This window comes from Quercus suber, unplaced genomic scaffold (assembly GCF_002906115.3).
Source record: "Quercus suber isolate HL8 unplaced genomic scaffold, Cork oak 2.0 scaffold_97, whole genome shotgun sequence".
Lineage (NCBI taxonomy): Eukaryota > Viridiplantae > Streptophyta > Magnoliopsida > Fagales > Fagaceae > Quercus > Quercus suber.
The window spans coordinates 1-16,405 of record NW_027069562.1 but is presented as its reverse complement, the minus strand read 5'-3'; the positions used below and the strand labels follow the sequence as shown (position 1 = coordinate 16,405).

Genomic DNA, 16,405 nt, shown 5'->3' with positions numbered 1-16,405 from the left:
TGGAATTTAGCATTCTAGAGTTAAGTTAGAGTTAAGTAAAAGGGTCATACTAACGGGTCCTTTAGGAAAATGGTTAACAATCTATTTTAGGAAAATTTTTACACCATTTTTATGGAAAATTGAAAAAGTTGTCAAAACATTAATTTAACTTTCTTTAAATTGATTATTAATCATTGCTTTAAGGACATTTGTTAACCTTTGTTAGCATTTCCCTTTAAATTCATTCATCAAAAGTCTCTTTACAATTTAGCATTCTAGTATGTTTGCTCCATCATAAACTCACATCAACAAAAACCAAGTCTCGATTTCTCTTCTCCCCAAACAAGTTCATTGCTTTAGTACTAACGCTAAAAAAAGCATCTGCTTTTACTTTCATTGAAAAACACTAAAAAAAAAAAATCTTTTTGGTTATCTTTATAGTGATAAGCGGCCCCACATTCAAAATGCTAACATAGAAAATGAACTATTTATGAGAAGTGTTCAATATAATAAATAAATAAAATAAAACTCATCTTCTATTGACTATTGATAATAAATTATTTACTATTCCGTGTTAAAATTTGGCTTACCTCCAGTATTTTTTTAAAAGAAATATCTTTTTTTTTTAATGAAAGACTGTCACATCACCCACTAACTAAATAAAAAATGGAGATTAAAACTCACTATCACTTATCATTGTATATTTAAAACAAAAGGACATGTCCAATTTAAAAAGTACTAAAGATAATTAAATCAAACCCTCTGTGATAGGTATCATGCTTAGAAACATCCATGATATTGCAATGAATCAATAAGGTAATTATAAAATATTCCAAGAGAACAATAAATACGTACTATCTTCTTTCATATAAATGTGAGTTCTAATAATTAAATTTGTGTGGGATTTAATATTCATATAAAAGGAAGGAGTAAGTATAGAATATTCTATAATTTTCCAAATTAGTATAGTACTTGGAATGTTCAAAGAGTTACTACTCACACCAAAATCAATGTAAAAAGCATCTATATGAAAGGCTCTTATTGCTTGCTTTTACCCTCTTCCTAATTTGTCATTCTCTTTCCTCTGTTATATTATACTGACAACTCCTTCATAGTTTTCTTTCTCCCCTCAGATCTTCTCAATCGTCTCCTCATAGAGCCCAATGGCTTTAATGATCAGCCAAGGAGCCTCATCGTCCTCTTTTACCCACCAATACAAGAACTTTGATGTCTTCTTGAGTTTTAGAGGTGAAGATACTCGTCATGGTTTCACAGGCCATTTGTATAATGCTTTGTCTCTGCAGGGTATTCACACCTTCATTGATGATAAAATCCCAAGAGGAGAACAAATTTCTGCAGAACTTATCAAAATCATTGAGAGCTCAATGATATCGATAATTGTATTCTCTGAAAACTATGCATCTTCCACTTGGTGCTTGGATGAACTTGTCAAGATTGTTGAGTGTGGGAAGAATGATCAATTGGTGCGGCCGATTTTTTACAACGTGGATCCATCAGAAGTTCGTAGACAAAAAGGAAAGTATGGGAAAGCGCTAGCTAAACATGAAGAAAAGTTTAAGGATAATGGGAAGGTACAAAGTTGGAGGAAAGCTCTGTATGAAGCAGCCAATATATCCGGTTGGCATTACAAGAACAAGTATGTATTTAGTGATTACTCTTCTACTATTATGAGTTTTAATGGTTTTTTGAAGACCACTAGATTCTATTGTTCAACAACAACTACCCCTAACTATTTGCTTCCGCACCCCGCCGGGGGGGGGGGGGGGTGGTTCTAATATTAGGTTATCTCACCAATTAATTAGGAATGTCTCCCTTATATTATTTAGAAAATTTTCTAAGGCATTCTTAAAAATGTTGTTTAATTATGAGAAGTGGGATTCCAATATTTTCGTGATCATATCTAAGTGGACTTTCCATATAATTTCATGCCAAAAGCCTAAAACTAATTTCTTAAAGAAAAAAAATGCTAATTCAGTATTCCCTCCAACCCATATTGTTAGGCCTGTCTAAAAAATCCAACTTTTTAATGATGTATCATTTAATGCATTGTATTTCATTTCACATAAAAATGTATAATTTTTCAAAATTGCCCTTCTTAATTTAAACTTTAGTGAAAGAGACAAATTAACATTTTAATTAAATTAAAGAATATGCTACAAAATTATTTATTTACTTTTCAAAGAGAATTTCATTTTGGGTAATCCTAAAATGGAATAGAGGACTATCAATTTGGAATGGAAAGAGTAATAATTAAATGTTGGATACCTTAATTAAAAATAGTTTAGATGTTAATATGCAAATTAAACATCTTGAATTTAGTTCATGTTCATATTTCAATTTTGTAGTCTAACTCATCACATCTTCATATGTTTTGTGAATGATAGCTGCAAAGAGTTTGAATTTATCCAAGGAATTGTCAAAGAGATCTCCTACTCAAAATTAAACCACACACCATTATTTGTTGCTAGATACCCAGTTGGAATAAATTATCGCGTAGAGGCCATAAAATCGCTTTTAGACATTGGGTCAAATGATGTTCGTATGGTAGGGATGTATGGCCCTGGTGGAGTGGGTAAGACTACCATCGCTAAAGCTGTTTATAACACGATTTATGAACTTTTTGAAGGAAGCAGCTTTCTAGAAAATGTCAGAGATAGGTTTGGGACATTTAATGGTGTAATCCAATTACAAGAAATACTTCTTCGTGAGATTTTAGGGGATATGAATTTAAAGGTTGGTAATGTATCCAGAGGAATCAATTTGATAAAGGAAAGGCTTTGTAGTAAAAGGATTCTTTTAATTCTTGATGATGTGGATAAATCAAACCAGATAGAAAGATTAATTGGAAAATGTGATTTGCTTGCTCCTGGGAGTAGAATCATAATAACCACAAGAGACAAACACTTGCTAGCTACCCTTGGAAAAGGTCTTTCAACTTATGATGTCAAGGAATTAAATGATCGTGAAGCTCTTGAATTATTTAGTTTGCATGCGTTCCAAAGAAACAAACCCAAGGAAGATTATTCAGAACTTACAGACCAAGTTATACATTATGCTAAAGGCATTCCATTAGCTCTAGCAATAATAGGTGCTGATTTGTATGAAAGAGATCAAATGGAATGGAAAAGCACATTAGATAAGTATGAAAGAATTCCAAACAAAGAAATTCAAAAAATACTCCAAATAAGTTATGAAGGATTGGACGAAACTGAACAAGTTATCTTCCTTGATATTGCATGTTTCTTCAAGGGAGTTTGCAAGAATTATGTTGTAGATATACTAAATTCCTGCAATTTATACCCAGTTATTGGTATTCGAAGACTTATTGAGAAGTGTCTCATAACTGTTGATCGATATGACAAATTATGGATGCATGACTTGGTACAACAAATGGGTAGAGAAATTGTTCGACAAGAATCACCACAGATACTTGGAATGCGTAGCAGGCTATGGTGTTATGAGGATGTTGTTGAAGTGCTAACTGAAAATAAGGTATAACTTGGTTTCACTTGCCTTTTTCCTTTTTCATTTTCTTGATAGGAAAAGTTTAACAATTTTTTTACTTGTGGTTTTTACCTCATATATACATATATATATATATATATTCTTTTGTTATGAAAGGAAATTCAAGTCCATCTATATGGTTAAAATTTTATAGTTCTTATATTTTTGGTGAATTCTTTTGTATGATGTGATTCACTAAATGTTTTTTTCCTAATTAGGGATCTGAAAAAGTTCGAGGCATGATGATCTGCTCTCCTGAACGAGCAAAGTTGCAATTAGAAGCTAAATGTTTTGAAAAGATGAAAAATCTCAAATTCCTTATAGTTGGTAATGTAGATATTTGTGGAAGTATTGAATATCTTCCCAATGAATTAAGGTTGCTTGATTGGCCTGAATTTCCTTTATCTTCCTTACCATCTAATTTTCGTCCTCAAAACCTCATTGCACTCAGCATGCCACAAAGTCAAGTTATATTGGATAAATTTCTTGAGGTATAATCATTTTCATTTATCTATACTTCATTAAATTATATTTTAAAGTTTGTTGGAGCTAACTTTTGATTTTTTTTTTTTTTTTTAAATATTTTCGGTACAGATGGGACAATTCAAAAACTTGACATATATGAATTTTCGTTCATGTCAATACATAAGGAAATTATCCGACTTATCTATCGCCACCCCAAACATAAAAGAATTAGATCTCTGTCGATGTAGAAATCTAGTCGAAGTTCATGACTCTGTTGGACATCTTGATAAGCTTGAAAAGTTGGACCTCGGTGAGTGCACTGGACTTCAAATTCTTCCAAGCTGCCTCATGATGAAATCTCTTAAACAATTAATTCTTTATGAGTGCAGAAGGCTTGAGAAGTTCCCCAATATTTCGCATAAAATGAAGGGATTAGAGTATCTAACTTTTATTGGAACTGCTATTAAAGAGTTACCTCCATCATTTGGGAATCTCACTAGGCTAGAGAAATTGCACCTAGGTTCAGGTTATCTTCCAAGCGGCATCTATAATATGCAAAATCTTCGTGAGCTCTATATTTGGGGTGATGTAAAATTTCCAAAGGACATGGAGATTGATAGACAAGCATTGTCGAATGATTACGATGGCCTTTCCAAATATGGGTTTCGGAGCTTGATATTTCTAGCTCTTGTTTTCTCTAAAAATAGTCCAGAAATAGATTTTATTTTGAATTCTTGCCGCCCACTCTCGTTGCAATATTTATTGATACAGAGTGATGATTTTACCCTCCCAGAAAGCATTTTGAGGTTCAAAAAGTTACGTCACCTTACCATTTGGGATTCCATCTTCCTTCAAGAAATTCCTAAGCTTCCAGAAACTATAAGAAAAGTAGAACTAAAAAACAGCTTGTTGACCTCAAAATCATTGTACAAATTATTGCTTCAGGTATCTCTCTGTTAAATTTATAAAATGCAATTTTTGTTACCTTCTCAAATGCTTTGCTAGATTTATTTAAATTTATTTATTTAAAAGCTTTTTTAATTGCATGCAGTTTGGAAGAATTTTAGGGTTTCCACAAAATATTGCGTGTTCAGGTGTGAGAAGTGACATATTATTGGATTCACAGTCATCTAGCAGATTATCGCATCAGATTGATCCCTCTTGGTTCCATCCCTCCAAGCTCCCTGAAGTTCGAACTGAGTTTACTGCTAGTCCATATGTGTACCGGAGTTTTCAAGAAGATGACATTGGACATGATTGTCAAATTAGAGTACCTGGAAATGAGATTCCAAAGTGGTTCAACCATCAAAGTGCTAAAAGTTCCATATCATTGTGGGTTGGCCCAGAATTTCCGACATTTGCTCTTTGTGTTACTTTTTGTTTGGAGGATGAAAATGCATACAGTTATGTTTGTGTTGTTGATGTTTTGACCTATGGTCATAAACAAACGCTCATAGAGGAACTCTTTGATAATTTCCGTCGTGATTATCAGTGGTTTTACGGTGCATCCCATAGGTTAATGCAGCATATTTTTGGAAACTTTATTCAAGGAGATCGGAATCATGTTGAAATTTCATGTAAGATCTCTTCTTGGACTAGCGAAACTGGCGGAGTAATCGCTCCTACCATTGCAAGGTTAGGGGCCCATGTGAAATGTATTTGTGGCGGTCTTCAGAGTTCTGTTATCAACCATGAAAATGATTATTCAGAGCTTCCAATGGTTATGGAAAATGGGTCTGACTTTAGTTTGGGTGAGCCAAATTTGGAAATTGACTCAATTGCTAGTGATGAGTTTGATTTGGGTTTGTCTTCAATGGCCCGTTCCTCTATGAATGATGTCTCCGACTTCAATCAGTATCCACCGTCGAAGAAAATAGGAAACCCCTTGTGGAAAAGAGGCCAAATATATCCAGGTAGTATTATTACACTGAACTGTTTTCTCTTGTGTTGGTTACGTTTGCTTTTTTTTGCATTGTTAATGTCTTGTCGGGTAGATTTTTGTGCAATGATGTTTTTGGGAGCTAGCCTGCAACTCAACGTTGGGTTGGACCAAAGAAAAAGTACAGATGTTACCAATGTGCATTTGCTTAGTTCAGCCCAAGGCCCAAACAATCATGCTTGGATAGGTCTCATGATAGGTCTCATCCAGGCCCTTAATCTGATTATAATATGATTCACATTATGTTATATTAACCCTTATTATTCTTATCATTATTCAATATGAGACTTTACTTACATGTATATGCTCAATAATGCGGCAGTATTTAAGCAAGCTTCCACTTTGACAAGACATACTTAAGAAGATGGTTATGTGATGGGATGTTATATGATTCTAATGAAGGTCGGATTTAGGAGGTTGAGTGAGTGGATAAGTGAGTTTTAGGGAGAGAGAAAGGGTGAAGTATTTTTAAAGTTGTTGTGAGTATCTAATTATAGCTAGATTTCTTGTTTAGGTGCCACCCTTTCTTGTTAGTCCCATAAAAGGGTTGGTAGAGATGAAAGAGGTATGGACCAATCAACAAAGGTTCTTGACTCTCTCTTAGCTAAAGATAGCAAGTCCACTTCCCTTCAGCAATTTGGTATTCTTTCCTATTTAGTAAAGGTATGCAGAATGCTGGACAAAATGCATTGTTTAGCAATTAAGTTTTGATTAGATCTTTGGGTTTAAAGAAAGAAATGTCTTATCAACAAAGCTATTTGGTATTCTTTCCTATTTAGTAAAGGTATGCTGATGCTTGCTTGCTCCACATGGATTTCCACATGGATTTGCCAAAGGCCCATAAGGTAGGAGACCGAGATGACACCCTAATACAAGTAACTTTTTGTAGGAAAAATCCTTAATTTTCAGGCTCTACTTAACTGCCCTTTTTGACCTCTTAAACATTAGAATTTGGAATTTTCACTAACTATAAAGTTGTAACCCTTTGAAATATCTTTTTAGTTCAACTTGAATCACTTCAATTTTAATATCTAAGTTGAAAGTTATGCCCAAAATAGTAAGGTTTGCACAAGCTGAAATCCTAATTATTTGAATTTGACTTGGACTCGGTGCAAAATTCCTTTGATTCCTTGCTCATTTGTGCTAAAATTAAATTGGGTTGACGTTCTTTAATTTCATTATGGCCCTTGTCAAAATTTAGTCCATTAGCTTTCTTTGTTACACAAATTCTCTTATGCCTTTCTTGGTAAATCTTGCTAGAATCAATTCCATTCTTATATATTAAATATCTATATATATATATATATATATATATCCATGTATTAAAACTCATTTTAGGCACAAAATTAATTATTGAACATTATTCAAAACATGTTTATATATGAATTAACACAAAATAAGTATGGTAATGCTCTTTGATATAAATATGCAAAATTAAACAATTATCATTTCCTGTGCTGGTGTTTTTACTTCATGTGTCGCTGCCAAAAGATGCAGTGGATACCAACAAGGTTCCTGTTGATGCTGACCCAGCTGGAGAAACTGTTCCTAGAGGATCCAGCCATAGCCCTGTTAGCCCCCTATCCTTGCATGGTGCGTCACCAAGCGAAGGTTCCTCAGGTATGCCTTGTGTGATTCCCAGTGTTGATCTTGGGTCATTTAGATTTCTAGGATTAAGTCTTTCTTAATTGTTATTTTCCTGTACATGTTATTGTTGGACGTATGACATCAATATTTTACTTGGCAGTGACCGGAGGAGAATCTTTTGATGGCAATTCCATTCACGAGAGGACCGATCTCCAAGAGTTCCTGAGACAGTTTGATGAAGATGGAAAGAATGACAACTATCCTTCACATTTCTTTCATCTTTCAGGCAGTGTGGCAAGGTTTCAGATGTTTGATGTCCCTGCAGAAGGTCTATCATTACTTGAGGATATCGTGAAGAGGCATCCCAACTTCATGGCTGGATGCAGGGTAGGTGCTCCCATGAGAGGGCTGATGTTCCAGCTGCTTGTTGCCGTCCTATTAGATATGCAGCGCACTTGTCTTGACAGCTCAAATTTGAAACGCGTGCTCGAGTGGAAAAATGCACTTAAGGACCTATTGGTCATGGGATTTGATGTGCAGTTTATACTTGACCACGTTCGTTCTGCGGTTGGACCATGTCTTGCTCGTAGTAGTGAGAAGAAATTGAAGGAGCTTGAAGCGAGGAGAGCTAAAGTTCAGGAGACCATTGCATTGCTTGTTGATGAACTGTCTTCTTTGACAAGCCAAAGAGATGAGATCATGAAGTATATGTCTTCCATCGGTACTTCATCTTCTGCAGAAACCTTTGGCAGTGGCTTGTTTGAATAATGCCTTTTGAGTCTTTGACTCCTCTTCATTTTCTAGTAGTTATTTGGGTTGTATTAATCATTTTCTAAAAGATTTCTTTCCTTGGTGTGTTTTATATATATATGTCGTGTTTTATTTAGCTAAGTTCTGATTAGTTTGAAGAGTGACTTTGCATTGTTTATTTAATCGTGAAAATATATCTTGCTTAAGTCTGTAAAAGATCTAGCCGTAGTCACTATGTTTAACTTGAAAAATTTTGCTAGCCTTATGACCGTGCTTGATTCATAAAAGGTCCAGCCGTGGAGGCTGTTATTGTAAGTAACTTGGAAATATACTTATTTGTGGTAGTCATCCGTGATTATGGTCATTTTCTTTTCTCTAGTATTACTAGCTAAAATGGCTTTGGGTTTCATGATTTTGAAACACTTGAATACAATTGTTCATATGAAAAATGTATCATATACTCAAGGCAAAAACCAATGCTTACCCTTTATCTCCATAATAATTTGTGATCGTAAGAAAACGAGATAAGATCGCTTAGTACAAACTTGTTTTATTCTTTTGGTGAGAAGCATATATTGGTATGGTTTCAACTATTTGCCATTGATAGGTTCTACTAGATTCTCAAATTCTGCTATGGCTAGACATTGGTAATCGTTGTCATAAACTTCTCTTTGGATAAGGACCTTCCGGATTTGTCAGCTGAGTGAGAGGCTATAAAAGCCTTTGGTATGACAATTGGTTGGGTAAGAGGGGTGCTTGAGGATTCATTGAAGGCTCCCTTGTAAGGAAAATGATACAAGAAAAATTGCTGACCTTTGTGATGCCAAAAGGAACTGGTGTTTTGAGAAATCTCCTTTCCCTACTGCATATTTTACAAACCATTAGGGCAGTGTCAAAACCTTTCTTCTTCAGCCAAAAACATTGCTTAATCTCATATAAGATCTCTTGATAAATCTATTACTAGGATTCTAAAATATAAGATAAAATTTATATGAAATCTCACAAATAAATGAGAGTTCATCCAAAAAGAGTAAATGGTAAAATAATACAACAAAAAGATAACAATAAAATAATTATAATGATGTTGAAACTTGAAATATAACAATTTTTTATTAAATAAAAAGAAAATTCTTTGTCAAATGCATTATCACTTACGAAGTCTTATTAACAAATTAATACTAGTTGCAATTGTTTATGCAAAAAGAAGTTTTTCAAAATATTAATTAAAAGCAATTATATCACAAGAATATTAGTGAATTATTTATATTATCAATTGAAAAGTAGAAGTTAACAAAACCTAAGGTATATATAACTATGATATAAATTGATGCAATAGTAATTTTGCATCAAAATATGAATTTTAAATAAAATCTTATAATATAAAAAATAAAATAAAGATTATTTCGATGATATTTATGTAGAAAATGCCACACTTAAAAATTGAACCTTTAGACTTCAGACCTCAAACAATATTGCCTCGTGTTTCTACTCCCCACATGGTCTACAGAATTGATCGCTTCAAATATTAAGCTAGTTTGGAATTTTCTGTCTTGATGGGACTTTGGGTTTGTTCATTAAAATTTTTTTTTTAAAAAAAAATTTATTTACAATTTGACCGAGTGGATGGCCCCTTTTATAATTGGGATGGGCCTTTTATGATCTCCTCTCTATCTCCATAGATTTTGTCTTGAGGTTAGAGATGGGTTGGGACCCTTTTGTCTCCCTTTCTCTCATTAATGTATTTTGCTAATTAATTAAAAATAATAATGGGTATCAAATATGAATAATGCTACTACTATAAATTATTTTATAATATCTTTACAAATTGTTGATATGTCAAATTTTTACTAGTTTTTATTTGGGCCTACCACTAATATTATTTTTTTACTTATCAATAATCATTTACCACATCAATTGTTTGTAAAAAAAAAATATATATATATATATATATATAAATTAGTTGCTTTAATATTTTCTTTATCCCAACTCTATAGACAGTGACATTGATCAAAATGAATATTTCCTTATAGTATTTACATATTTTGTAAAAGTTAAAAAGAGATAAAGCTCTATTAGAAGTAGTAATCTTTTTTATGAAATCTTTTAGGAAAAAGTAAAGACACAAGGAAAAAAGTAAACATTTTCTCTTTTTAAATGGAATACAAGCAATGCTCAAGACATTTTTTTTTTTTTTTTCACATTTTATTAAGATGACAAGTTTGTGAATAGGACATCACGTCCACATAAACCTACACTACTTTTATTAGAAATAATCATAATTAGTCATATCAACAATAGTGAAAAAGTGTGTCATTAGATTTATTGCTGTTCTTTGCAAGTCTAGGACAAGGCCTGAGACTTGAGTCCTATTGCTTCCTGTAAGCCTTTTTTTTATTTGTAATTTCTCTTAATGTTAAACAATATAAATCTCTCAAGGAGGAGCCACATCAGCAAAGAGTTTATCCATATCTCCTACATGGCTACATTCTTCTTTTCTGTACATTTTCTCAATATTAGTAATGATCCAATCCTTTTTGACAGTAGTGAACAACTCTTTCATCAGCACTCATATAAGAGTGGTTTTATTTTGAAACATGGATGAGTGTTTTGATTTTGAAACATGGTGGATCAAGCGGTGTGTCTGAGACTCTGAAGTAGTAGCATACCACTATATTCACATGGACATCATCTTTAACCAAATTGATCAATGCTACTCTCACCCACATATATACACACAATAAACCACATAAACCCCAAGCTATTGAAAACAGTCTTGCCATTCTTCTCCTTAATTACGCTTTTCATATCACTTACTCATATTATGTGAACGTTTGAATGCAGCTGAAATGATTTTTCAGCTGCGTCCATTGTCTGTCACTGGGTTCCGTGCACTATTCATGAAACCCACAAACCTCTTTTTTCAGCAAAATTTTCATTAAAAATTGGTCTCCTAGAACTATTTACACATTTAAAATTTATTTTGCTACAATGTATTCAGGTTTTAGCAATAAGCGGCATCCAAACAAACCTTATATCTCCATGACAAGGTATGTTGTTAGTACAACAAAATCAACTCAAGTTTAAATCACTCTCCTAAGTCCTAACCACCAACCAACCAAATGTGCTATATAAAAAATGAAGTCATTGCTTGAAATTCCAATGACACCACAACATTGTATACATGGCAACTATCTTTACCCTAAAACACATCACAATTTAAAAACGATCTTGATGTGACAATTTGAAATCATGACCTAACTTCAAATTCCCCTGCACGTGTGAGGGCTCGAAATCCTTTGTAGGGACGATTAGGTAGATTCTTTAGATCCAGTTTATCTATCTGCAGGCCAGAGAGGGCAACACCCATAATTCTAAAAGACACTTGAAATGTGGGAAATACATGAAGACGCTCTAACCCTGTCTCAAGAACGAAAGTTCCAGACATTGAAGGGGCTTTGTCCTTTGGAATCCGTCCAATTGACCAGGAGCAGGTCTGCAGAAGCACACCAACTATACATAATCAAATTCCAACAAAAGAAAAATCATAAAAAATGCATCTTAAATCCTTAACCTAGGAGTTTTATGCAAGAATGTTAAAAATTCTATCATGAACAGGTTGCTCTATAGTAGAGTTTGTGAATCCCTTTTTCTATTCTTTTAAGTGTAAAGATAGCTGGTTTATCTTTGGGTCTGGAGCTCATTGCTGCTAGTGGGCTTTTGAGTAGTTCAGTTGTTTGTATCTTGTTTCTGTTTAATAAAATTTCTCATTCATCCAAATAATAATAATAATAATAATAATTTATTATTATTATTATTATTATAAAAATAAAGATAAAAATAAAAGAAGAAGAAGAAGAAGAAGAAGAAACTAGGAATTTTATAAATGCAAACAGGAAATACCATTATCAGAAATCTAACTACTCATCTAAGCAGCAGTGGAGACATATTCTGATATTCCAGACAAGTGAAATCATGTTATCTACAAGAATGAAGTACACTTGTGAGTTTTGACCCTTAAAGTTTGGGTTTGTTTTAATTTTGACCATTCCTGTTTGATTCCGTTTTCGTATTGTCCCTACAATTCATTTCTGTTAGTAATCTAGTGATACCTGCATTATACTGGTGATGTGGTTTAATGAACATCACTTATCTGGCACTTAATAGTCCAATTACTAACGGCAATGCACCGTAAAGCGAATATGAAAATGGAATCAAATATGAAGGGGCCAAAATAAAATTTTTGAAAGGGTCTAAATTATAACAACCCCAAAGCTTAAGGGCCAAAAGTCTTATCTATAATGAACAAAACAAACCATGAGAACATACATGGAAATCCATCTCTTCCCTCTAGAAAATACATGAACAAGTAAGTTTTACACCAAATGCTATAAGTAACAAAATGAAAACATAGGGTACCTTATTAGAGAGGATATTTACTGTCCCATGATTTGAAGTCAGATCAGCAGATAAAATGCAAGGAGGCAGTTTAAATTGTATGGTTATTGAGTCGATTGTCTTTCCAGGATCGTTTCGTATTCCAACCATCACATTTACACAACATGTTCCTGCATCGGATGTTAGCTGTGGTTTTACATATATGGGAGTACTCTTCAACTTTTTAACCCTGTACAAAGATAAACAGATTTTTTAAACTAAAATACTCATATACAAGAACTAAGTGGCAGATTATAAAAAGTGTGATCACCCTTGCTTCCCCAAACCCACCTATGACACCCATATACATTTCTTTCTGGTACACAATTAATATAACCCTGTAAGTAAAAGCTAAAAACTACAGCAGAACTCCACCGCAGTCAAAGAATTAAGAGGTAGGGCATTAATATCTCATCAACAAAACACACCTGTAACTCATGAGCTTAAACTGTCCATCAGGAGGCACAAATGACAGAATTTGATGGGACTCCCAAGGTCGAAACCGAACACAGGGATGGAATCTCACATCATCCAAGATGGAAGGGTTTGCGAATGAAAGAGTTAAATCGGGAAGACCTGAGAGATGGGAGTTCACTTGTACTTCACCATAAATCTCGCATTTCACCAGGACTCCGTCCCTGAGTATAATTCACAAACAGAATATTACTTATTTTTATGGAACAAAAAGAATATTACTTAGCACACCTCAAGTGCAAAACAAATCAGCGTAGATATATCAAACATACCATACTGTTCTAACTACTAAATAAGAAAGTTTCTACAAGACATATGTGGGACTCCCATAGTCAATGTAACCACCAAATGCTGATATTTAGATATGAAAAAGTCAGTTATTATCACATTCAAAAAATTGCATAAGCAACATGAAGATGCAAAACTATATGAATGTTCAAAAAAGGAATGTGATGGAAGATGATACACTTTAAAACAAAAGGTAAACAACAATGTTTCATCAATTACCAAGAAAAGGCGTTGCCCTATCTAACATACCAATAATATTTCTCTGGCTGAATCCAAGTGCAGCAAATTATTCTATTGTTCTAGAATTGACATTTCAAGTGGATGGAAACTAATCAAATCTCATATTTCCAGAAGTCTAAAAGTAAAAGCATAATTCTCCATATCCAAATCATCAAATAAAGTATCACTTGAAGAAGCCATGTTTAAGCCAAACCTACTCTCATACCTGTTAATAGTTGCATCCATTTCTTCAACAAGATCAACATAAACTTCATTATTAGCATATTTTGGGTCTGAAGTTCTCCATGGAACACAGGATGCTGTTGCACCTGGAAGTGTTTCACTGACATTGGAACTATTACCAGTCACAACACTCAACATTTTGCTAACAATGTTTGGCTGGGCTATCATCTCTCTCAGTATGTTAGGCTCTGTAGTTAGGGGGAAGCCATTGTCTATCATCTCATCCAGAAGCTGCAAGTACAAACAGACATGGTGTATTCAACCCATGAAAAATCGAAAACAGTGAGAAAGAACCTAAATGATGAAAATTAACAGTAACACGGATGAATGGGGAACAATCTGAAAAGACAATTAGAAAAATTAGAGATTTATAAATAGAATATCCAATTATAAAGAAGCTTTATTTTTTAATAAAAATTATAAAGAAGCTTCATTTATCAATAATATGATTATCTCTTTAGTTTGATCATTTAAAATGCAGAGAAGTTAACCCAAATCAGCAGTATGGTTTCTACTTTTTGGATATCTGGCCATTCAAAAGATAATATTTTTAACCAATTCTAAAGTGGAGAATTGAGCTGTTTCCTCTATGCCTTTCTTTTGAACCATAAAAAGAAAATTTACAATATCAAGTTAAAAGATGCCACCTCCTCAGAGGAGAGTGACAATATTAACCTCAACGAATAGTCCATATTCTAACCACTAAACAGAACATGTATCGAAAGACAAATCCATCACCTAATGAATGATAACTTTTTTCTGCATTTTTTCGAACTCTAAATCCAAATTCAAGTTAAGTATGAGAATCCCACATAGATTACACTTGTCAACATAAAACCCATCCTTGCAACAAACGTACATACAAATCTACTGAAGACCAACTCTAATGATATCACCAAAAATAACAATCACCAGAAGGTTTATTCGATAAACGTACCTCATATACAATGACAAAGTTATCCTTTATCACATCTTCATTCAAACCTCCAAGATAATCTGAGAGTACATCAGCTACTCTGCAAAGAAACTAAAAACGATGGTTGAAGGTGAAGAAACTCTAATTCATTCAATGCACCCAAAAAGAAAGTATTTATCAAAAACGTTAGACAACTAGAAAATCTACCTCAATGGCCATCAAAGGCGGCATCTCAACTTGCGTGCAAGCCAAAAATGTGATCCCTTCACGAACAACTTGGAATAGATAATGAGTTGGTGATGCAATTACTGGTTGTAGCTATATACAAACAGAAAATAAAGTTCAAAAGGAGGGACAACAAACAAAAACTATTATAATGAGAAGTTGAGAACCAGAATTCACACATCTCGAATAAAGCACAAAGCTAAGAATTCAAGAAAACCAAAAAAAAAAATTATTACAAAAACAACACATTTTAAAAGACATGACTAACATACACAAAAGGCAACCATGTCAACTAGAATTATGTGCAAAACTAAAAAAAATTAAACTCCTGAAATCATAATGTTAATATAAAGCAAAAATTTCATAAAACAAGCATAAATTCTAATATCAAATTCCAAACACAGTACAAAAACACAAACACAGTATGCACATACCACCTAAACTAACAAATAAACAGTAATTAATTGACATTGACACCCAGAAATTAGAATCTAAAAATGAAGCAAACCTTGTTCAGAAACTTTGAATTCAAAGAGATCAGAAAACCAAACAGGCAAACACAGAAAACAACTAAATCCAGCTCAAAACTATTCACAAAGCTGAATTTTGATGATAAAATAAATCCAGAAACCAAAAGAAGAACATAAATCTATCCAAGAATAACAACAACAAAAATAGAAAGTAATTTACAGGTACCTTGAAGGAATCACCTTGAGAAATGGCCTGCCCCCAAAACCAATCACATATAGACCGATCCACTTGATGCCCAGTTAGCTGTTTCTCAAGCATTACCTCTCTGTGCAATCCAAAATTCACAAAAAATAGAAAAAAACCAATCTTTACAACTCAGACCCATCAAAGAACTCACAATCAATCACCAAAAGAAAACACACAGACAACAGAAAAAAGATTTTGAAATCCAAAAACTTTTATGGGGTTTATATGATTCGCCAAGTCTTAGTCTTTGTAGCCAATAAATCTAAAGAAGCTTGGAATTTGAAACTGCTTGAAAGTAAAAAAGAAAAAAATGGGTCTTACCCAGAATCCGATAGAAGAAATATGCACTGCAACATCTCCCTCTTTACCAGAAGAATTACGAGCTAGTTGAAATGGGTGCGTTGTTTAGTGTTGTGTTGTTTTCAGCTACTGTGAGCAATTCTTTTGGCCTTTCTATTGTGTAGGAAATGTGGGAATGAATATATTACGATGAAAAAAATTTGATTTTCAATTATAAGACGTGTTTATGCGGATGGACAACGGATCAGCACTGCCAGAGTAATAAGTTCTCAAAGGTTGGCCCTTTTGTCCATTTTTTTTTTTTTAATATTTATTTTATCCTTCCTTAGTTTTTATAAAATTGT

General features: G+C 33.4%; 3 protein-coding genes across 4 annotated transcripts; 2 read left to right on the top strand and 1 right to left on the bottom strand.

Annotated features, from left to right (window-relative positions):
• Nucleotides 1–1,142: 1,142 nt before the first annotated feature.
• On the top strand, nucleotides 1,143–4,001 carry LOC112037836 (disease resistance protein RUN1-like). The gene is made up of 3 exons (XM_065774696.1): nucleotides 1,143–1,636; nucleotides 2,385–3,492; nucleotides 3,723–4,001. Exons 1-3 carry the CDS (start codon nucleotides 1,143–1,145, stop codon nucleotides 3,999–4,001), a joined length of 1,881 nt encoding a protein of 626 aa, XP_065630768.1.
• Nucleotides 4,002–4,132: 131 nt separating this feature from the next.
• On the top strand, nucleotides 4,133–8,560 carry LOC112026038 (uncharacterized). The gene is made up of 4 exons (XM_024058709.2): nucleotides 4,133–4,914; nucleotides 5,021–5,882; nucleotides 7,400–7,528; nucleotides 7,656–8,560. Exons 1-4 carry the CDS (start codon nucleotides 4,318–4,320, stop codon nucleotides 8,261–8,263), a joined length of 2,196 nt encoding a protein of 731 aa, XP_023914477.2. The 5' UTR covers nucleotides 4,133–4,317; the 3' UTR covers nucleotides 8,264–8,560.
• Nucleotides 8,561–11,174: 2,614 nt separating this feature from the next.
• On the bottom strand, nucleotides 11,175–16,302 carry LOC112034039 (AP-3 complex subunit mu). Of its 2 annotated transcripts, XM_065774719.1 has the most exons (8): nucleotides 16,083–16,302; nucleotides 15,741–15,840; nucleotides 15,027–15,137; nucleotides 14,841–14,930; nucleotides 13,887–14,134; nucleotides 13,108–13,317; nucleotides 12,662–12,869; nucleotides 11,175–11,738 (listed from the first exon to the last, which is right to left on the bottom strand). In XM_065774719.1, the coding sequence occupies exons 1-8, from the start codon at nucleotides 16,115–16,117 to the stop codon at nucleotides 11,493–11,495; spliced, it is 1,248 nt and encodes a 415-aa protein (XP_065630791.1). In that variant the 5' UTR covers nucleotides 16,118–16,302; the 3' UTR covers nucleotides 11,175–11,492. The 2 variants fall into 2 exon arrangements, with proteins under 2 accessions (XP_065630791.1, XP_065630792.1); XM_065774720.1 differs by lacking the exon at nucleotides 16,083–16,302 and having other exon boundaries at nucleotides 15,755–15,840.
• Between the last annotated feature and the right edge of the window lie 103 nt (nucleotides 16,303–16,405).